Source organism: Rhinatrema bivittatum, chromosome 1 (genome assembly GCF_901001135.1).
Source record: "Rhinatrema bivittatum chromosome 1, aRhiBiv1.1, whole genome shotgun sequence".
Lineage (NCBI taxonomy): Eukaryota > Metazoa > Chordata > Amphibia > Gymnophiona > Rhinatrematidae > Rhinatrema > Rhinatrema bivittatum.
Window position 1 is genome coordinate 459,370,492 of NC_042615.1, and position 22,505 is coordinate 459,392,996.

General features: G+C 42.0%; 1 protein-coding gene and 1 long non-coding RNA gene across 6 annotated transcripts in view; one reads left to right on the plus strand and one right to left on the minus strand.

Moving 5' to 3' along the window:
* NFIB (nuclear factor I B) overlaps positions 1 to 22,505 on the minus strand; it is a 537,156-nt gene that overhangs the window by 167,766 nt on the left and 346,885 nt on the right. For all 5 annotated transcript variants that reach the window (XM_029605636.1, XM_029605626.1, XM_029605642.1 and 2 more), the window contains exons 5-6: positions 7,375 to 7,495; positions 1,284 to 1,402 (exon numbers count right to left, since the gene is read on the minus strand). In XM_029605636.1, coding sequence (XP_029461496.1) covers positions 1,284 to 1,402; positions 7,375 to 7,495 — 240 coding nt within the window. The remainder of the gene's footprint in view (positions 1 to 1,283; positions 1,403 to 7,374; positions 7,496 to 22,505) is intronic.
* LOC115093638 lies at positions 17,509 to 20,008 on the plus strand. The gene is made up of 3 exons (XR_003857365.1): positions 17,509 to 17,573; positions 18,984 to 19,181; positions 19,924 to 20,008. It is a non-coding gene; the product is annotated as an uncharacterized LOC115093638 (long non-coding RNA).

Below are 22,505 nucleotides of genomic sequence, written 5' to 3' on the forward strand. Positions count from 1 at the left end.
ATGCAAATCAGGCCGGTTTACACTGCAAACTGAACAAGCAGGAAATATAATTCCTTAGTCGGATACATAGAACATCTAGAATTAACAATGTAAAAGCAAACTTTTTAGATAGCTTAATAGAGGTTAATTAAATAACAAACATAACTAAACTTATTTTACACAAAGCATATGTGAAAGATGAATCGTTAAGAACATCCCATGATTGCCAGCGCTGCAGACACTGGCACAAAACTCACAAAAAAACTTGAAATAAGTGAAACACTATTTTTTAAAGAATGATTTGAAGGGCTTGATTTACGTATTATTTCACAAACTACAAGGATGATTATGATTTTGCCTAATCAGATGTTCTGTTGTATTTGATCTTTTGTCACCTTTCAAAGACTACTGTTGCATTTCTGCATTAGTTTTCGACTGAAGCTCATTCTTTTATCAAGCCTATGCTATTGAGCTTATCTGAATTTTCTTTCTTTGCTTTGCTTCTTCATCTAAATTATATTTCAATAGTGACAAATCTGTTTCAAAATGTGCAATATTTCAAGGACAAAAACAGAACTGTAAAGCAAAGTAGAGAATATTTGGTAAGAAGCTATAAAATGTACCTCTCCAAAATATTAAACTGCGATGCATATTGGGAATTTATTCGGAAAGGAGACCATATATGCAAAATACATAGAGAGAACTATGAAGTACTGTTGTTGTTTTTATGAATACAACTTTTCAGCTCTCTTAGCTCAGTCATGCTCATTAGGACTTAGAATAATTTCATTATCTGAAACCTGGAGATGTGGACAAGATGGAAGAAAGATCATTGCATATCTTGGGAGAGCAAAGCTCTGGGATTAGATTTCTGCCTTGGGTAATATAATGATCTGTAAATCATTACTCCCTCTATCGAGGCACAAGATATAATTGCCCGTCAGCCACAATGGCAATTTATATACCTATATATGGCTATAGCTATTACATTTTTACATCTATAACCCATATTATTTTTCCCAAAGGAAGTTTTGTTTCTTAGGAGCAAAGTTCATCTATATGATGCCACTGAACATATGAAAGAAGAGTCATTTAAACCTGATTTATATCTAAACATGATCAGAATATGTGTAAGGGATCAATATTGCATTAGTAAATAAAATGCATTCCACCTCATTTACACTGCAAGTTCAAATTTCACAAAGTTAAAAAACAAAACAAAAAACCAACCTTAAATAAATAAAATAAATTATATCTATTTACAACTGAACAGAGAAACGTATTTTCCGCCTGCTGGCACTCACCTTGATCTCTGTCATGCCATGTCCTACTTCCAGCAGCTGGTGAGTTTGGAGAGGGATAGAAATCTCCTGTTGGGCTTGGTTCCATGTTCTCATCTATAGAGATAGTCTTGGGTCTTTTGCTGTTGAAAGAACAAAAGGTATTGTGTTGACTGATTTCTAATGAGGCCTACAATCAATATTGCCATTGAAGGCTATGGCAAATTCAAATAAAACTGTAGAAACAGAAAAATTAAGCCCAATACAGTGGTACAATGGCAGTTCTGTGCACTGCCATGTTGAAGGCCCCAATTCGATCCCCAGCTACCCCCTGGACTGGCTGGGACTAGGGTGCTTAAGAGGCAGTATTCCCAGTCCCTTGGGATAGGGGAAGTAAGGGCTACAAAATTCAGGGTGCATGCTTGCCAAGGAACACCATTGCAATGATCAGACTAGGTATGTTGGTAGGGAGAGGAGATATAAAACATTTAATGAAATGAAGATGCCAGGATCCCAGCCCTGGTTCCAACTGAGCTGGAAGCACAAAGGAGAAAATGTTTTACAGGTACGGGTTAGTTTTAAAATTTCCAATATAGGTGAAAGTCTGAATTATATTCAAAATGTTTTAAGTAAAAACAAGTGCTAAGAGTGGCCACAAGCATATCCACTTGCAAATTTCAGCCATTGATGACCCTAAAATGAAAGTTACAAAAACTACACTGATGGTACCAAATACAGACAAGCAAACAAGAGTCCAGAGAACACAATGCTAGCAGACAATATTTCGATACTATCAGCGTGGCAGGGCTGCATGGTTAATCAGTTTCAGGTTCATGAAAAGCAGTTAATAAGATATTTAGAGGTGCAAAGATTTTGAAGCTGATCTAAAAAAAAAAAAAGTTAATTTTGACAGCATATTCAGATTTACCCCAGTTCTGGCTGGAAAATATTTGCCCAACCTGCTAGTAAAAGTTCTGACTTTTATTAGCGGGTTGGACAAATATTCACAAAAGAAATAAAAATAAAACATGTTTCACAAAAATTAGATTCCAAATTTCAAAAAATTCAATGTAGGTTTGCCAATTTGATGACTTTCACTGCTGATTTTTCAAAAGTACAAAGTATATTTATTTTAAATTTGCTTCAAAAAGGTTTGTCAAACCGCCACTTTGATGAAATTTCAAACTTTTCACAAGCTTGTCGAATTGTTTGCCGAAACTGTTTTGAAGAAGTTCACACACCTCTAAACATGAGATGTGCAGGTATAGGAAGGCAATTTTCAAAATATTTTGTGTGTATAAACAGGTTTACTACCTATTCAAGAAGTCCATCTGAAAAAAGCCACACCCCAGTCAGTGTCGGTAAAATCACACAAACTGTTTCACAGAATTTGTTTCACCCGCAGGAACAAAGAGGCAGGGTTAGGTTGGGGGTGGAACAACACATACAGTAATTTCATTTTGAAGTCCCCATGGGTATTTCCATACAGGTGCAAAGTCCACTGGTACTTTGTATCTTAAGAATATGTGCCGTCCCACATTTTTCAAAGGGAAACTGCAATGTATCCATGGACCCGAAAGCCTCCACAAGCGGTTTAGAAATTGTCCTCTGGACGAGAATCAGAAAGTAGATATCACAAGTTCTGAAAACTTGAAAATGTATCAGTAGAAATGAAAATGAATGGATCTAATATTTCCATGTTCATGTACCCAAGTTCCCTTAATTATAATGCATGCTATCAGGCTGGTTGCCAGTATTAGCATTAGAGTTTAAAGTCAGAATAATAACAATTGTAGTCCATCAACCTTCTAGCTTGGATGAACAACAGTTGCTCAGGCTTTGACCTCAGTAGTGAAGATCATATTAAAAAGAAAGGACAAATGGCCAGAAATAAGGGAGCTGACCTGTGTGCCAGTTCACACTCAAGAAGGTACTGGCCTAAAGGATGGTTGTAAAGATATTAGAAGCAATTTGTGCTGCTTGTGGATGCTACCTCAGCTTTGCATATAGGTCTTTAAACAGCAGATGGTAAAACTGCAGGAAACAATCCAGGCAATGCTTAGGATGATAAGACAGTTATATAATTGCTAAGCTTTTAAACTGGAGGTTAAATGAAAGCTCTTCTTTTGAAAACTGCCATGGGTACAAAACAGACCGAAAGATTTTGTAGGTAAAATCTCGATGGAAAACAACATGCGCAGACTGGAAAATCAAATCTACGCCTAGTAATTTCCCAGCCCGCCCAAAATGCTCCGCAGGGAATGCCTCTTCTCAGTGGAGCTAAAAGTACACACATTGTGAAACAGTCAGGTACTGATAGCCACTGTAAGGGTGGGCAGCTTTCAGACAATTTGATCAGGCAAAATCACTAAAAATCACTAAAATTGCTCTTTATGACAATAAGTTTCAAACAGGCGCGCAGGTGCACATATACATGTGTATATGGGTGCATGGCCAGATATGCGGCAATTTTATATCCTGGGTGAACATACATAAATGTTATAAAATAGCCTTGGCGCGGGTATATGTTCCCCTTAATTTTAAGCTTGTGCCTGCACATCTGCATATTGTTGGCTTTGGGCTGTGCAAATGAGGGGGGATATGATAGCGGTGTTTAAAATCATGAGAGGTCTAGAACGGGTAGATGTGAATCGGTTATTTACTCTTTCGGATAGTAGAAAGACTAGGGGGCACTCCATGAAGTTAGCATGTCGATCATTTAAAACTAATCGGAGAAAGTTCTTTTTTACTCAAAGCACAATTAAACTCTGGAATTTGTTGCCAGAGGATGTGGTTAGTACAGTTAGTATAGCTCTGTTTAAAAAAGGATTGGATAAGTTCTTGGAGGAGAAGTCCATTACCTGCTATTAATTAAGTTGACTTAGAGAATAGCCACTGCTATTACTAGCAATGGTAACATGGAATAGACTTAGTTTTTGGGTACTTGCCAGGTGCTTGTGACTTGGATTGGCCTCTGTTGGAAACAGGATGCTGGGCTTGATGGACCCTTGGTCTGACCCAGTATGGCATGTTCTCATGTTTTTACAACAGACGCGCTTACAGGCAATGACTGGTTTCACCAGTTTTCCAGGTATAGAGCTAGATCCTCAAAAGAAAAACCCTGATTCTTTAGCCTGTATTTCATAGATGCCTGGAAACAGTTTTATTGAGACTTACACCTCCTGCATATCATAAGTTAATGTGTGCTCATATATATCTGGTTGCGTGCCCAGCTGCATAGGTAGCTGCATGCATATCTCTTGGCCACGCCCCAGAATGCCTACGCCCCTATCCCTTTTTACCCCCAATGCGAGATGCGAACTGGTAGATGTAGTGTATTTGGATTTTCAAAAGGTGTTAGACAAAATCCCTCATGAGAGGCTTCTAAGAAAACTCAAAAGTCATGGGATAGGAGGCAATGTCCATTTGTGGATTGCAAGCTGGTTAAAAGACAAGAAACACAGCGTAGGATTAAATGGTCAATTTTCACAGAGGAAAAAGGTAAACAGTGGAATGCTTCAGGGATCTGTACTTGTACTGGTGCTTTTTAATATATTTATAAATGATCTGGAAAGAAGTACAATAACGGAGGTGATTAAATTTGCAGATGACACAAAATTATTCAGAGTAGTTAAATCACAAGCGGATTGTGATACATTACAGGAGGACCTTGCAAGACTAGAAGATTGGGCATCCAAATGGCAGATGAAATTTAATGTGGACAAGTGCAAAGTGCTGCATATAGGGAAAAATAGCCCATGCTGTAGTTACATGATGTTAGGTTTCATATTAGGAGCTACAACCCAGGAAAAAGATCTAGGCATCATAGTGGATAATACTTTAAATTGTCAGCTCAGTGTGCTGCAGCAGTCAAAAAAGCAAATAGAATGTTAGGAATTATTAGGAAGGGAATGGTGAATAAAACGGAAAATGTCATAATGCCTCTGTATCACTCAATGGTTATACCATTCCTTGAATACTGTGTGAAATTTTGGTAGTCGCATCTCAAAAAAGAGAAAGTACAGAGAAGGGTGACCAAAATGTTAAAGGTGAGGGCTGTTCAGCTTGAAGAAGGGACGGCTGAGGGGGGATATGAATGAGGTATACAAAATCATGAAAGGACTTGAACAGGCAAATGTGAATCTCCACATGTCCACTTCTGAAAGCATTTCAGTAATGTGAATAGGTTTAATAGTTATTTTCTCTCGGGCAGATTTTAAAAGCCCTGCTCGCGTAAATCCGCCCGGATTTACGCGAGCAGGGCCCTCGCGCACCAGTGCGCCTATTTTGCATAGGCCACCGGCGTGCGCAGAGCCCCGGGACGCGCGTAAGTCCCGGGGGTTTTGAAGGGGGCGTGTCGGGGGTGGGGCTGAACGACGCGGCGTTTCGGGGGCGAGACCGGGGGCGTGGCGCTGGCCCGGGGGCGTGGTCCAGGCCTCCGGACCAGCCCCTGGGTCGGATGACGGCGCGCCAGCAGTCCACTGGCGCGCGTAGATTTACGTCTGCTTCTCGCAGGCGTAAATCTAGGGACAAAGGTAAGGGGGGGGTTTAGATAGGGCCGGGGGGGTGGGTTAGGTAGGGGAAGGGAGGGGAAGATGAGGGGAAGGCGAAAGAAAGGGAACGGAGGCAGGCTGTGCGGCTCGGCGCACGCAGCCTGCCCAAAATTGGCAGCCTTGCGCACGCCGATCCAGGATTTTATAAGATACGCGCGGCTATGCGCGTATCTTATAAAATCCTGCGTACTTTTGTTCGCGCCTGCTGCGCGAACAAAAGTACGCGATCGCGCTTTTTTAAAAAATCTACCCCTCTGTATTTAGCACTCACAAATTTTGCCAAACAGATTTCAATGCATTCATTCTAGGCATGAACACCATTTCATAACTTAAGCTGCTAGACATTGCTGTTATAGGACATGCCAACAAAATCTGTTATGTACTCTTTCGGATAATTCAAGGACTGGGGAGGGGCAATCTATAAAGTTAGCAAGTAGCACATTTAAATAAATTGGAGAAAATTATTTTTCACTCAATGCACAATTAAGCTCTGGAATTTTTTGCCAGAGGATGTGGTTAAGACAGTTAGCGTAGCTGGGTTTAAAAAAGGAATGGATAAGTTACTGGAGGAGAAGTCCATAAACTGCTATTAAGCAATATGGAATAGCCACTGCTTGTTGCCAGCATTAATAGCATGGGATCTATTTAATGTTTGGGTACTTGTGACTTGGATTGGCCACTGTTGGAAACAGGATACTGAGCTTAATGGACCCTCAGTCCAACCTAGTATGGCATATCTTATGTTCTTATGAGATATTCGCGCATTGGTACTTGTGCGCATATGTGGATGGCTTATAAAATGGAGACGCGCATGTGCTAGATGCACATACATCTCCCAATTCTGGCGCATGCCTGGCTTTTAAAATTCACCTTAAAGTGAATGGCATCAGAAGGCTGGGGCGTCAAAGGCAACGACTGTAAAGAAACTGCAGGCACATTTTAAAAATAATGTTGTAAAATCAAATACAGACAGAGAACTATCTTAGTTGAGTCGGAATTTGCTTTTTCTGTAAGAGGCAGCGGACAGAGGATAACATTACTTTTAAATGGCAAACACCCCCGGCAACCTCCAGATGAGGAAAGTTGACAGCCATTCATAAATGAAGACAATTAGACCTTCCACTGAATAACAGCGAACGGTTTCCCCCTTGAGACAATAATCATACCTTCACATGGCGATAAAACCATCAGCCTGAATCCTCAGGCATTATACACAACTGTCTGTCATTTTGTAAGCTTTGCTATTATGCCGCCAATGTCTAGTCTATATCACTGCTACACTGCCCAGAGTCGCCTTGCTCATCCAAATGTCCAGAATGATATAAGGAGTTCACTGTATATGTGACAACCTTCTCACAGCACAGAATCTAACTTGGGAAAGCAGAAAAATGTACCTAAAAATATGAACATGATGGCTCAGTACAAAGCTGACAAATCCAGTAAGTATCTTGCTTTACTTACACAGCAATTCTATTTTATTTTTTACCTTTTTTGATCCAGCACCTGAACCCTATTGACGTTTTTCCTTCTTACTCTTATTCCTATCCTCTGTGTTTGCATACCTGCTTGGTGGAGAGGACAGCGATCGCTGCAAGCTGACAGCCGTGTTCATGTCGTGGTAGTATGGCTGACTCAGAGGATCTCCAATTGGGAAGCTCACTCCACTCCCATGGGTGATGGGGGCTAGAAAGGATTGAAATACACAGAAAGGTCAAAACTGGCTCTTGCAGTTTGGACAACAGCTATCACGAATTAACATGGCTGAACACTGCAAGAAATTAAACTGCAATATTTTTTTTCTGTTTGTAACTGCCTATTTAAAAGGTCAACAGTGAGTCAAACATAGAACTACCGATGGTGTCAACGTTCAGTGTTTAAAAGCAACATTCAAAAGCAAAAAAATAACATTACATGCATGAGTCATTCCCTGATACAAAACGTTAAGGAGCTGGGTATTTTTTTTCTTTTTTCCATTTTAAACAAAATCTGTGATTTTAAATATTGACAGCGCTGTTTTCTGGAATGAACTGAAAGAATTATTGGTCGGTGGCCCAGCGGCAGTGCTGTGCCTTGCAGGAGATGTGGTTCTGATGACTGAGCCTGGCTTCTTCTCCTTCAGCCATATGAGGTGGAGGACGCCGTGGAGGCAGCAGTCCTATCCCCTGGTGGAGTCCCCAGCTGTCGCATCACGGTGACTCATTCCAGATACAGTGAGCTCATGCCCCGGGTTTTGGAAAGAACCTGGGTCTATTGCCCCCCGCAAAGGAATGTCACTGCAATTAGTAAGACCACACTGGGGTGTTATAAAAAAAAAAAATGAGAAGAATCCCCCTGTAATTGCAAACGAGGGTTCATGGTACCAGATTTGGCTCTGAAGGAGCTGGAAGACTGAAACCTGTCCTAGGAAACTGCCAAGCGAAAAGTAAAAGCAAAAATACAAATGATTGGATATATTGTATTGAGTACATTTTCAAAGGGGTTATGCATGGAAAATTAGCATATTTGCGCCTAAGTAGCTTTATTCGTGTATATGCTATTTTATAACCATCCAAAGTACGTATGTATTTTCGGCTTCTCAAGCACACTTACCAGAGCAAGAAAAGAGGCAGGCTAGGGGAATTCCAGGGCAGAATAAAGTTTCTATTTTAAATGAGATTTATGCGAATGCATTAACCACAGGTGAAGGAACGGGGGGTGGGGGGGGGGGGAGAGCCCCCAATTTTCTATCAGCAACAGAAGCTTCATTGACGCTATACCTCCCCTCAACCGGCAGCTGCTGCTGCCCCTTCCCTGATCCCCTCACTAACCCTCCATGCAAGAGTCAGGGGATGATGACCTCGTAGTACCTCAAGCCCTCGTCCCCCCCTCCTCCACTCCCGGCGTCTGAATGATTTCATCAGGATCCAACAGTCGCAGAGGAGGAAGACGGCTGAGGAACTGCAAGGCTCTGCTGCTCCGATTCTTCAGGAACATGGAGGGTGACTGAGGGGATCCTGGCAGCTGCCTGGGGGGTGCACACGGAAAGGAAATAATTTGCCATCTCGTCTGCCACCAATGAGGCTTCTGGGGGCGGAAATGAAGGTGAGTGGGAGAGAGTGAAGGAGGTGAGGGGATCAGGAGGGAAGGAGGTGAGTGTGTGTGTGGGTTGTGGGGAGTGAGAGTACAAGAAGTGAGTGAAAGGATTGTAGTGACAGGGACTAAAAAGTGAGGGGATTGTGGGGGGGGGGGAGGGAAGTAAGGAGGCGACTGAGGACATTGTGGTAGGAGGAGGGAGTGAAAGAGTGAGGATCATTGGGATGGGAGTGAAGTAGGTAAGAGGAGGGGTCACAGTGAAGGAGTAAGAGGATTGTGCGGGTGGGAGCAAGGGAGGGAGTGAGGGGTTCAGAGCGAAACAGTGAGGAGATTGGGGGTAAGAGTGAAGGAGAGATTGGGGGGACAGAGTGAAGGACTGGGGGATTGAGGGGAGGTGGGATGAAGGAGATGAGGGAATTGTGTGGGGTGAGAAAGGGAGTGAATGAGGGTGAGTAAGGGAATTATGGGGGGGGGGGGAAGAGAAGAGGGCTGAGGCAAGAGAATGGGGCAGAGGGAGCAATCTGAGGTTGGGATAGGAGGAGAGAGCAGCTCTCCTCTTTCTCTCCTGCGTCCTCTTCAGATCCCTCCCCTTTCCACCTATATCCTCATTCCCTTCTCCTTCAGCTTCCCTCTTCTCTCCATATTCCCATCCTTCTTACCCTCTCCCCATCTCTTCAGCACCCTATACCTATCCACATTCCCCTCTTCAGCACCACACATCCCTCTCCCATCTCCATTCCCTCTCCATTCCCTCCATTGGCCTCTCCCTTCTCTCCTCCCTTCCTCTTGCTCTCTTCTCCCTATTACATTCTTCCTCCTGCTCCTTCCCCTACCCACTTCCCACAAGAAAATAGACAGAGGTTCAGCGGTCCCAACATAATACCATATTATGTTGGTGCTACCAAGACATTCTCGTTTTTCTTGTGGTGGTGTTATGTAACATAACCCTCACTCCCCCCAAGAACAATGGCCCAAAGTCTAGGAGGAAATGCATGTCTGTTTCTAGTGCTCCAATGTTACACTGCATGCAGAGTTTGGCTTCTTGAGGTTACCATTCTAGTTTTTTTGTCTGCATATTTCTGTTTTTAATTTGTGATCACTGATTTTGTATTTGTTGAGGGTCATTTTGCATGACTAAGGTGAGGTATTCTGTTAGCATATAGTTTCTGTGTAAGGATCTGAGGCAGTCTTGTTCATTGTGTTTTCCCAACAGGAGGTATATTGGTGTTCTAGGGTCCAGTGTACAATATGCAGAGTTTCCTAATCATAGGCAGAGTTGTTGCTTTTGGAATCTTGGGAGTTAGTGCTGCTGTAGTGTGGCAGATTTGCTATATATGTGCTGAATGGTTTTTTTCCCCAGAATTTTGCATTGTTTCACGATGTGTCCGATAGCAAGTAACACATTTAAGATTAATCGGAGAAAATTCTTTTTCATTCAACGCACAATAAAGCTCTGGAATTTGTTGCCAGAGGAGGTGGTTAGTGCAGTTAGTGTAGCTGGGTTCAAAAAAGGTTTGGATAAGTTCTTGGAGGAGAAGTCCATTAATGGCTATTAATCAAGTTTACTTAGGGAATAGCCACTGCTATTAACTGCATCAGTAGCATGGGATCTTCATAGTGTTTGGGTATTTGCCAGGTTCTTGTGGCCTGCTTTTGGCCTCTGTTGGAAACAGGATGCTGGGCTTGATGGATCCTTGGTCTGACCCAGCATGGCAATTTCTTATGTTCTTATTAATTTGTATTTCTGTTACTTATATGACACCAGAATTTTTTGTATGGTGAGGTGTAGGGGAAAATATCCTGCTCTGCCCCCATTGCTAGAGGGGTGTGTGTGTCTGTTGGGAAGAGGGGGGTTCTGAGATCACAAAGTATATATTTACAGAACTGGAGGTTCTGGATTTATATTGGGTTTGTTTTGCACATAAATGACAAGAATTAACTTGTCTTAACTCAGGATACAGTATGTTGCGTATGATCTCAATCATGAAATTTACTGCTAGTGCTCTTCTTAAAAGTTGTATTGTGCTAAACAGCTTCTTTCTGAAGCTTGTTAAGGTGTTATAGAGATAAGCAACACATCCAGGTGAGCTTGAAAGTTTTTTTTATAATCAGGTGAGTGGTTCCCAAACAAATAGGACTGTTTATCTTTAGGCCACATTTTCTTGGTCTTTGATTGCATATCTTGGTATCTGATATTCTTCTCTCTCTCCATACATAGCACAGAATAGTCACTTGGTACTGACATTTCCATTAGTAATGCTGTTTTTGTTGTTTTCTCCTTTACCACTAAATCGGGATTTTTAACATCAAGCATTTAGTTGGTCTGGGAATGAATAATTATACTCTTTGATTTATGCGAAGAATGTAGGTAAGATAGAATGTCATTAACTGTAAATGTAACATAATACATTGGTAGTGGGAACATGGGCAGAGCTTGGGGCAGAGTTGAGGTGGAGCTTGGTGGAGCTTTCTGCCGCCCTAACATAAGCCAATTTATTCACATAATTTTACACCTGCTAATTAATTTGGGAAAGTGAAACCAGACTTGTCTGTTGTCTGCTAATTTTGGATTGGAGGTCTGACTGAATTGGGAGGAATTCAGAGTGAATTATTAGCATGTTATAAAATTCGGGGTCAGCGTACGCAAGGGGGTGCACACTTGTGCACCTTGCGCGTGCCGAGCCCTAGGGGAGCCCCGATGGCTTTCCCTGTTCCCTCTGAGGCCGCTCCGATCAGAGGGAACTTTCCCTTCCGCCCTCCCCCCACCTTCCCCTCCCTTCCCCTACCTAACCCGCCTCCCAGCCCCACCTAAACCCCCATACCTTTGTTTTGCAGTTGCGCCTGCCTCTGGCCACGCCCCCGCCCCGGACCACCCCTGCCCATTTTTTCAAGCCCCCGGACATACGCGCGTCCTGGGGCTTGCGCGTGTTGCCAGGCCTATGCAAAATAGGGCTTTTAAAATCTGCCCCTATGTATTTGGCACTCACAAATTTTGCCAAAAACAATTTCAATTTGTTTGAGGCCTGAATGCCATTTCATAACTTACGCTGCTAGACAGTGCTACTAGAGGACATGCCAACAAAATCGGTTATTTACTCTTTCGGATTTATAAGGACTTGGGGGCACTCCAAGAAGTTAACAAGTAGCACATTTAAAACAAATCAGAGAAAATTCTTTTTCACTCAATGCACAATTAAGCTCTGGAATTTATTGCCAGAGGATGTGGTTAGTGCAGCTAGTGTAGCTGGGTTTAAAAAAGGTTTGGATAAGATCCTGGAGGAGAAGTCCATAAACTGCTATTAATCAATAGGGAATAGCCACTGCTATTTGCCAGCGTTAGTAGCATGGGATCTGTTTAATATTTGGGTGCTTGCCAGGTACTTGTGACTTGGAATGGCCACTGTTGGAAACAGGATACTGGGCTTAATGGGCCATTGGTCTGACCCAATAAGGCAAATCTTATGTTCTAATCTTTGTAACAGCTAATCTTTTCCATGAGATTCCAAACCATCAGGAGCACTGAAAGATAAGACTTTTAAAAAACAAACACAACATGATTCTGTAGTAGCACTGCCCTCTGAAACAGGCATCTAGGCAGAGGTAGGGTCCTCATTTTCCTTTTGTGTCTTTAAGCATTGTTGGATGGAGAAATGCAATAGACTGCTTTGTTATCAAGGGCCAACTTAAATTTTTCACTGCCACTATGGCCTGCCTCTCTTACCAAGCCAAGCATGAGGTACGAGAATGGAAGTTTTTTTTTTTTACTTTTGAAATTTTATTAGTACATTTTTTAGGTAACAGAACTATGCACACATATGTAACTGTAAGTGGTGTATTGGAGAGGATGTCTTGAATGCTTGTCAGGTTCTTTAATCAAATATCAGTTGGTCTATCAGATGGTGGAGTGAATTGTGGGTGGAACTCGCTCACTGTTGCCACAGAAGCAATCCTGTGACTTTCTCCTAATAGTCTTAGATGACTCAGATGGCAGGATTCCAAACTGGTCTGATTTTATTTACACGGAAAAATAATTACACAGGTTGCTCTTCTTCCATAGTTCTCAATATTCTATGTTGAGCATTTGAACTTTAAAATGGATCAGTATCCACATGCAGTTGGTTTACTAGCTTCCACTTTAAGCTCAATTAGTTTCTTCTTCATTGATGTTTTACCCAGTTCTACTGACTTGGCTGCAGTACTCCACTCCTTTATTGTATGGGAAGGGTAATCTCACACTTCCATGGCTGGAGTTCACTGAAATTCTTCAGCGCTGTGGATTCCAAATGTGTTGTTCATCATGAATCTCCCAGGAAGATCATCAATTTTCCCAGTAAGGGAGCTAGATGAGATTCCCCTGCTCCATGCTGGCTGCTTGCTCTAGCATACTTTTCTCATTCACACCTCTCTCTCTTTACCCTCTGATAGTGTTCACTCTCTGAGCTATTTAGGCCATACTCAGATCTACTCCATTTTCTACCACTAGGAATGTCCAACAACGCAAGTTCTTCTAGACTATATTGTAGAGACTTCTGGTCCAGGAGCTCTCCATAAACTATACAGTGGCCGCATTCAATGCACAAATGGTCAGACTGAGCCTTAACAATTGGTACAGTTTTCATAAGTTTCAAACTTGTACTAATTCAACCTGTTTGGGTCTCATTCATAAGGCCCTTTCTCATAGACAGAGAATAGGCAAAAAGCACTCGTGATCAGACTCTTTGTGTTTCTTTCCAAGAGTATAATCTAGGAAGCACAAATAGTAAATATGGCTGTAACATGAAGTATGATGGCCAGTTTAACAGCAGAAGTAAGGATGATCTTGAAACCAATATTCAAGCAGACAACTCAAGCTTTCCAGAATTTCTGAGATTCTTGAGCTGTCTGCTCTCACACCTTTCGTCACAATTTTCTGTCTGGTTTCCTAGCAAGGTGTAGAAGAGGGAGCAGTGCATGCTGAAGGAACAATGAAAGAGCTCACACTCACTGTCCCCACAGTAGTCTCTCCTCCTTAGTTCTCCATGATGTGTACTTCTAGTTCCGACCAAAAACTCACTGTGAGGAGAGCAGGAGAATATACTGCCGTAAGGACACTGAAATGCATTCTTTCAGTGTCCCTACAATGTTCATTGCCTGCTCTCCTCTTTTGTGGTAGCAACTGCTACTGCCATGCCTCAAGACTCATGCATTACGTTTAATGTAAACCGATGTGGTATTCCCAATGAACGTCGGTATATAAAACCGTTAAATAAATTACTCCTGCTAAAAGGAAAGATTCAAAATAGAGGACTGGAGATTGATCGAGAGTGTTTGGGGCATGTAATGAGGAGATAGGAAACTAAGGAAGTGGGGAATGGAGGATGGGGGCCCTAAGAAGAGTTACTAAAATCTGAGGGGGGCGGGGGGGGACAGGACGATGAGATGAGGAAACGGAGAACTGAAGGGTGCTCATAGGGAGAGATAGAACACTGGAGAGCTAAGAGAGGGTGCCTTGGGTTGAGAAGGGGAGCTGAGGGGTGGGGATGACTAAGAGGTGGGGGCAATGAGAGGGAAGATGGAGGGCTGGATGGGGTCAGATGGTGAGATGCAGGAATTGCAGATAGAAATGGAAGTGGGAGAAAGAGTTGTAAAATATCTTCCCCTTACCCAATCCCATTTCCTTGATGTCATCATTGCAAACTTCAGTTTTTCTTTTGTTTTTCTTTTTGTTTTTATATTTTGGTATTTATGACTATGTGTGATTTTTTTTATGTAAACCACCTAGATCTTATGTATAGGTGGTAAATCAACTATAAATAAACATGAACATAAGATAACATAGTAATTATACTAAACTCATATTCCAGCTTCATAACTGATACACAAAGCCATCGAAGTGCCAAAATTCTATTTATAAGCTCCACACAAAATCAATCACTGACTTATTGGCTTATGTACCTGAAACAGAAGATTCTCAACTGGGCAAACAGGATGGGCAAATCTGATCTTTTTCTGCCATTCTCTACTATGCTACTATCATCCCATAGTGGATGCATCTCTTAGCGAAGTCCATCAGTAAAGGTCGAATTGGCCAATCTGATTGGCCATATAGTGCAAATGGGCATGGTTGATGTAGAGTTACACAAGTACTGTGCACCAGACTTTGTGGCTAAGGGAATTGTGCTTAGTGACCCAGGACTCTTCATCGCAAGTCCAGTCATAAGCCTGTTTTTTGTTTTGTTTTTTTTAAATCTGTGGTTCACTTGTTGAATCCTCTTATTCTTGTGTCAAGTTCAAGCTCTGTAAAATGTAACCACTCCTAATTCTTGAACAACAATTTTACATTATATAACAAGCATCTGAAATTCTAATGTCTTTTTGACAGCTGAAACAGAGCTTCAGACTTGAGGCTTGCTGTAAACAGGAGTTTAAACAAATGCAAGGTGCGAAATTCCACAGTTAGCATAGCCTTTTAAATTTCTCATTAGTATGGCAGCATATCATGAGTAATAGTGGGGACCAGAGAATGTGTCCCAGTACTTTTGTACTGTAATTGGTTTGGAAGTGGATCCAACAATAGTTTCTGTAATTTTAAGTGGAAGTTTGTAACAGAGCCACAGTCATAATGACATCATGATAGTTTGTTGTGATGATACTTCTGAACATAATCCTTTCCAATTTGTTCTAAATTCACGTTATACTGCTGATTCCAACTTTTTTTTTTAAAAGGGTGTTATTAAGACAGCTGACTCATTTTTGTTAACCATAATTCAAGGAGAGGGATTTCTGTGACTCATGAATAGTATGGACTAGTCATAGAAACTATTCAATTCATGAATAAAAAAGATATCTAATAAACAGAAGAATTTTGCATTCATTGTGTGTGTCAGGATGGGGGGACGGACTTTATTTTGTATCAGATTTGGGGCATTACATTTTAAGCAGTCTTCAGTTATAGCAATAAAGTCTCAGTTTTATAGTACACCAGCAATTAAATACAGAATCCTCTCTACTATCACAGTACACCATCCAATTTTGCTCACTTTCTCTGAAATTTGCAACATAAGTGACTGGCCACTGCATGTATTAAAATATGTATGTATGTACATTACCAAGATATTTTTAATCACACAGGTGTAGATTTTTAAAAAGAGCTACCCAGCGCGCACATATGTACGCCCAATTTTATAACATGTGCGCGCAAGGGGTGCACCTTGCGTGTGCCCAGCCCGCTCCGAGCCGCGCTGCCCTCCACCGTTCCCTCCCAGGGAACTTTCCTACCCCCCCCCACCCCACCTTCCCTTCCCTTACCTCCCCCGCCCTTTCCCCCCTACCTTTCACGTTTTGTTTTTTTTATCTCCAACCTTACTTCAGCCCTGGGGCTGAAGTAAGATGCGCGCACTGGCCGACTGCCGGTGCGCGATCCCTGGCACAGTGGCAAATATGGCTGCTGTGCCGGGAGCCTGACCTCGCTCCCGCCCCTCCCCGCCCCTTTTGCAAGCCCCGGGACTTACACGCATTCCTTTTGTGCACAGAATGTCAGATTCAGTTTTAGAATGGATGCTACATCTATGGAAGTGAGAGGCATGCAGAAGCTCTCATGAGGTCCTAGCTGTTAAAGTGCCTGTAGAGCTTTAAAATATGTGTCTGTTTCCTGTTATTTTTCATTGGCTAAAGGGAAAAATTAGTACTGGTAATGTAATCATTCTGCTATGTGTTCTAATTACTTTTTTGTCAGCAGGTTGGAGCAACTATATTTTTCCTTCCAGGTATTGTTCCTCTGCTGGATGCAGTAACAGCTAAGATGGCCACTTAGCATCACGTGTGTGCATTATTTCCATCTTTAGGATTGTGCTGCTTGTTACGGTCTATGGTAAATTTTTATTTATTGTGGGGTGTATCAAAAAAATGTTTTCAACTGTTTGGATCACCCTTTATTTTTAGATTAGGTGGGGAAGAATGTGGCCCCTGTTAGACCACTAGCTTACGGGTTATATTTAAAATGGAAAATTTCCCAGCACAAGAGGGGGTTCTGGGGTTGTGTTTAGATTTGTGAGCGGAAGAGAGTTCCTTCCTCTAAAGGGGATGTGTTTGGTAAAATGTTTGAAAGCACTGAGTGGAATTGTAGGTTGAGACTCTCAGGAGTTGGGAGTCTTAAATTCTGAAAGTCCCGAGACTGAGGATTGCAGTTTTGTGTTGTGGCCCTGAGGATTCCAGGCGAGAAAAGTAAGAGTTGGATATGCTTGGGATTCCACGGGAGGCTTCTGAAAAGAAGAGTTAAGGACCATCTTGGAGTTAAAGAATCCCTCAGTATTCTGGGACCCCTTTTCTTTTACTTTCCTTGGGAAGTCCACTGCAGGAAGATTTGGTACTGGATAGAAGATTTGCCAGTGGTTTCATATTGGTCGGGGAGGAAGTACCAGGCCAAGATAGAATCCAAAAATGCTAAGATTCATTTGGAATGGTGACTCAAATCACAAGAGAAAATGAGTGAGTAATGTATCCCTGACATTGCTAAGATACTGTGTTCTGCAGTTTGTACTATTTGCTGGATTATTTTTCTACCTTTAATGGACTTTGATTCTTGGTATTTTGCAATACATTCTATCTTTTGTTTTGGACTGCTAATTTTCCTTTTTGGTGTGCCACTCACCTTGGGTCCCATGGCATTCTGCTATTCCCCACTGGAAGGACACCTGTCTTGAGGCTGCAGGTAAGTTTTTCCCACTCCTGCAATCACTGAAGATGTCCACCGGCAAAGGGGGTTACAGCTTGAAGACATGTTGACAAACATAGCGAATACCTCTTTGATCATTTTAAAATTAATATATCAAGTTTAATCAACCAAACTAACCTAAGATTGACACTTCTAGAAAGGGAAGAGTAACAACTACCACTAACTCTTTCTGCCCCCTTTATAAAAGCAGCTTTGTATAAAATAAATATATGTGTTCCTTCAGAATAACCTTTACTGTACTAGTTGAGGACCCTTAAAATGGCTTAACAACAACACCCTTATGGATTCATTGCATAACATAAAAACCTTGCTGTCAAATATTGATACTCATTGCTTGACTGACCATGAGCATGGTAACACTAGCCAGTAGTGGACTTACCAGATCATAATTTATATAGCTGCTCTTAAGAACATCAGATTTGCCTTACTGGGTCAGACCAAAGGTCCATCAAACCCAGAATCCTGTTTCTAACAGTGGCCAATCCAGGTCACAAGCACCTGATAGGATCCCAAGGGCTAAATAGATTCCATGCTGCTTATCTCAGGGGTAAATGTGGATTTCTGCAACTCTACCTTAATAATGATTTATGAAATTTTCCTCCAGGAACTTATCCAAATCTTTTTTAAACACAGCTACACTAACAGCTTTCACCACATCCTCTGGCAACAAATTCCAGAGTTTAATTATGCGTACAGTAAAAAATAATCTTCTCTTATTAGTTTTAAATGCATCACCTAGCAACTTCAATGTGTATCCCCTAGTCTTTGTACTCTTTGAAAGAGTAAACAACTGATTCACATTTACTCGTTCCACTCCACTTATTATTTAACAGACCTCTAGAATATCTCCCCTCAGCCATCTCTTCTCCAAGCTAAAGAGACATCACCTCTTTAGTCTTTCCTCATAGGGGAATCATTACATCCCCTTTACCATTTTGGTTGCCCTCCTCTGTACCTTTTCTAATTCTGCTATATCTTTTTTGAGATGTGGTGTCCAGAACTGCACATAATACTCAAGATGAGGTCACACCATGGAGTGATACAGAGGCATTAAAATTCTCTGTTCAATTCTCCATTCTTTTCCTAATAATCCCTAACATTCTATTTGCTTTCTTGGCTGTTGCTGCACACTGAGCAGAAGATTTCAATGTATTATCAACAATCTACTAGGATACCAGCAGCATGTCCTGGAAGATCATTCTTCTCACTCATATATAAATGAAGAAGCTGTAGGACTCAAAATTCTTTGTTGGGGTTAGCAAACATTGAAAATGTGCCAGTTGTTTGCTGAGAGGGTTAGGGTAAGCAGGAATATTGACTTTAGATCAAGTTAGAAAGCTTGGTACAGCATGTACTAAACATTATTTCCTTTTGAGTGCTTTCCAGAGGGACGTGGAAGAAATCTCAGATATGCTACTGATCCAGGAAACCAGCAGGGAACCCAGAGAACTCTTCCTCCACAATATGAGCTGGGGCACATCATTTCTTTGCAAGAAGGAAGCAGCAATGGAGGATCCTGTATGACTCTCCATAAACATAGTCTGCTTAGTTTGCAAGGCGGCAAGGGCTAAGGAGGTCAGACTGGTGAGAGTCAGGGAAAGTGGGCTTACTCAGCATTAGCTCAGAGAGTTTGGGTGGGGGCATTTCTTCCCCCATGATACCCACAAAATTACATTTATGTGACTACCCCAGGGAGCATATTCTTTTGTATGTCTTTTGTTTAATTCCATATTGGTTTCTAAGTGTGTGGAGAACGTGAGCTTTGATATGGTCTCTGCATCTTTCAAGCTTGTTAGTGTGGGTTGATATTGTGTTATTCTATGTGTGTCAAATTTTTCAACTTTGCATGCCCCTTGCTTGTGTCTCTGTCTTTTGTGCTACCGTGTATGTGCTGGGTCATAATTTCCAGTCTCTGTTTGGGAGTGGTTGACTATTCCTTGCAATGGAAAAGCACCTGCTATACTGTGTATACTGCTTTTCCATTTTTTTTTACCCTGTGTTTCTTTGCTTCTCTGTGGGTTCCACCTTCCTTATATAACTTTTTCTTCATATTTGATATTTTTCCCAACTTTTCATTCCTGTATTTTTCTTTTTGTTCTGTAATGTATTTTGTTGTGGTCTGCACAGAGAAAATGTAAGTGCCTCTCTAATGTGCATGCTGGTGGATGCTTACATGCATTCACTGAGGAATCCACTGGATTGCAATTGAGAGCATTTCAGATATGGAGCTGTATGTACAGTGCACAGTCTGACTCGATTTTCACGAGTTGCTTTACGATGGAAAAATATGGAGCATGTGGTAAATTTGCCATTTTACTTCTTTCAGCCACTGTATACCATGCTGGTTCTCCAACTGAAGATGTCATAAATAAGTGAGAAGCCACCAAACATTCTGGAAGTGATGCTAAGAATCTGTCCCTTACCCCAGAAATGCTCTTCCCTCGAAGAAAACTGTTTTCAATTATTGTTTTACAATACATTTTTCTTTTATCTAACTTTGGTCTCCTGCTATTGGTATGGTGCTGTGTGAGCATGATTGATGTGTCTGAGTTTTGAAGTGTGTGTCCATGTGCACAGTGCATGCCTCAATTGTGTAGGTGTGAGAGTGATTGTGAGGATGATGTATGAATGCTGGTGGAGGCACTGTGCTTAGCGAGTGTCTTGGGATGCTTCCCTGAGAGGGCCGGAGCAAGAGTATTTGGCCCCCAGGTGAACCTTGGGTCACGCAACACTCCCCAGCTTAGCTATTGGCAGCAGCTGGAGCACAGAGCTCCTTCCTATTGGCAGCAGTGGCTCCAGCACTGCGCTTCTTTCTTTGGCACAACACCCTTCTGGGCCTCACATTGGCTGGATTTTGCAGCCCCCAAATTTTGACGCTCTAGGTGACCGTCTAGTTTGCCTAATGGAAGCATCAGCCCTATTCCCTGATAAGTAGGAATTGTCACAGCTACTAACAAACACACAAGAACCGTAATGAGCAGTGGCAAACGCAGTATTGTCTTAAAGAGAAATGACTCCAAAACAGATACGAGTAAAAGGAAAGATGGTGGCATAGGATGGTTCCCACGATTTTCCATAAGAATAACATAAAATACATTTTCTTCCCATAGAAAACAGGAGCTACGCAAGCAAAAGGGAGGTCACGTGGAATTATTCCTGTTCTAAGCAGTAATACATCTATTCAGGATGAAGGCCTTGTGGGAACTGAATAAAAGCTGCACATCTAGGTGGGTTGATAACCCTTTGTGGGCAGGACTGGAAGTGGAGACGGAGCAGAGCCTGAAAATGGAAACTACAGATAGGTTCCCTTCCCTGTGCACTCCCATTATCTTTTTCCAGGACCTTACAAATAAGTTTTGATTAAAACTGCATGAAGAGTGGTTGAATATTCCCTTTATGACAGTACATATTTAGGAAAACCCAATAGGCAGCTGCTATTCTCTCAGTGAAGACCCAGACTTCCAGGGGTGAATAAAAACCCCCAGACTATTTTTAAATCATATATGAATATTTTGTGTAAACAAAGGTGCAGTTAATGCTGAAAATAGCTCTCTCACCATTAATTTGTGGATTTTCCTATGATGGGACACACACCCCCTGCATATTATGGTAAACATAAAAATTAAATCCTATTTTCCTGTGCTAGGATAATGTTCAGTCTCATTCTTAAGTCTCATGTTGTTATTCTGCTTGACTGTTTATAATCCGGCTTTTCAGTGCAACTCAGAATACCTTGTGTTGGACTTTCCTCACACAGCATCTGAACCTCATTTGGTAAGAAAAGCTAAATGCAGACCATACTATCCTCATTTTCTTACGTTTACCCCTTTCCAGACTTACATAGCCTCCTTGCCTGGCATTTATTTATGTGAGAATCGCCTCTGCTGCCACACGAGAGGAACAGTTTCATCAAGTTTCTAAGTTTAAATTTACAAGTGGCTTTAACTACAGGGATTCTATATGCAGCATTTCACAATGTTTTAATGTATACAACCAGCCATGCTCCTTATCCTGGCAACAATGTCAATGGTGGGGGGTCATGATGCAGGAAGTAAAATCAGTGAGCTGAACAAATTTTCATAATACTTAGCAAATGAAACAAATTGACGAGTATAAGCAGGAAAACGGTACCAGAAGTACCTCTTCAATTTCTCAAGCAGCAGGCAAGTAAGACGTAGTACGCAAGGAAGTGCTTTTGTTGAAAATGATGCAGAAACAACGGCATTCGTTGTTTCGAAACAAAATAAAAAGAAATCTGTTGTTTTCATTTTAGGGTGCATTAAATGGTTTTAACTTCCACTAAAAACATTTAACATACGCTAAAATGAAAAAAAACAAAACAAAATTTAAAAAAATCCCTGATTAATGGTATGAAGCACAAAAACAAAATGTAATTCCCCCGAAGGAATTTGTTCAGTTTGTGAATGGCTAGTAATGCAGCAAAACCCTAGGGGTAGATTTTAAAAAATAGCGCGATCGCGTACTTTTGTTTGCGCACCAGGCGCAAACAAAAGTACGCTGGATTTTATAAGATACGCGCAGCTACGCGCGTATCTTATAAAATCCGGGATCGGCGCGCACAAGGCTGCCGATTTTGCGCAGCCTGCCTCCGTTCCCTCCGAGGCCGCTCCGAAATCGGAGCGGCCTCGGAGGGAACTTTCTTTCGCCCTCCCCTCACCTTCCCCTCCCTTCCCCTACCTAACCCACCCCCCCGGCCCTATCTAACCCCCCCCTACCTTTATCCATGGATTTACGCCTGCCGGAGGCAGATGTAAATCCGCGCACGCCAGTGGGCTGCTGGCGCGCCAAGACCCGACCCGGGGGCTGTTCCGGAGGGCGCGGCCACGCCCCGGTCCGAAACCACGCCCCCCGGGCCCGCCCCCAAACGCCGCGTCATTTGGCGACGCC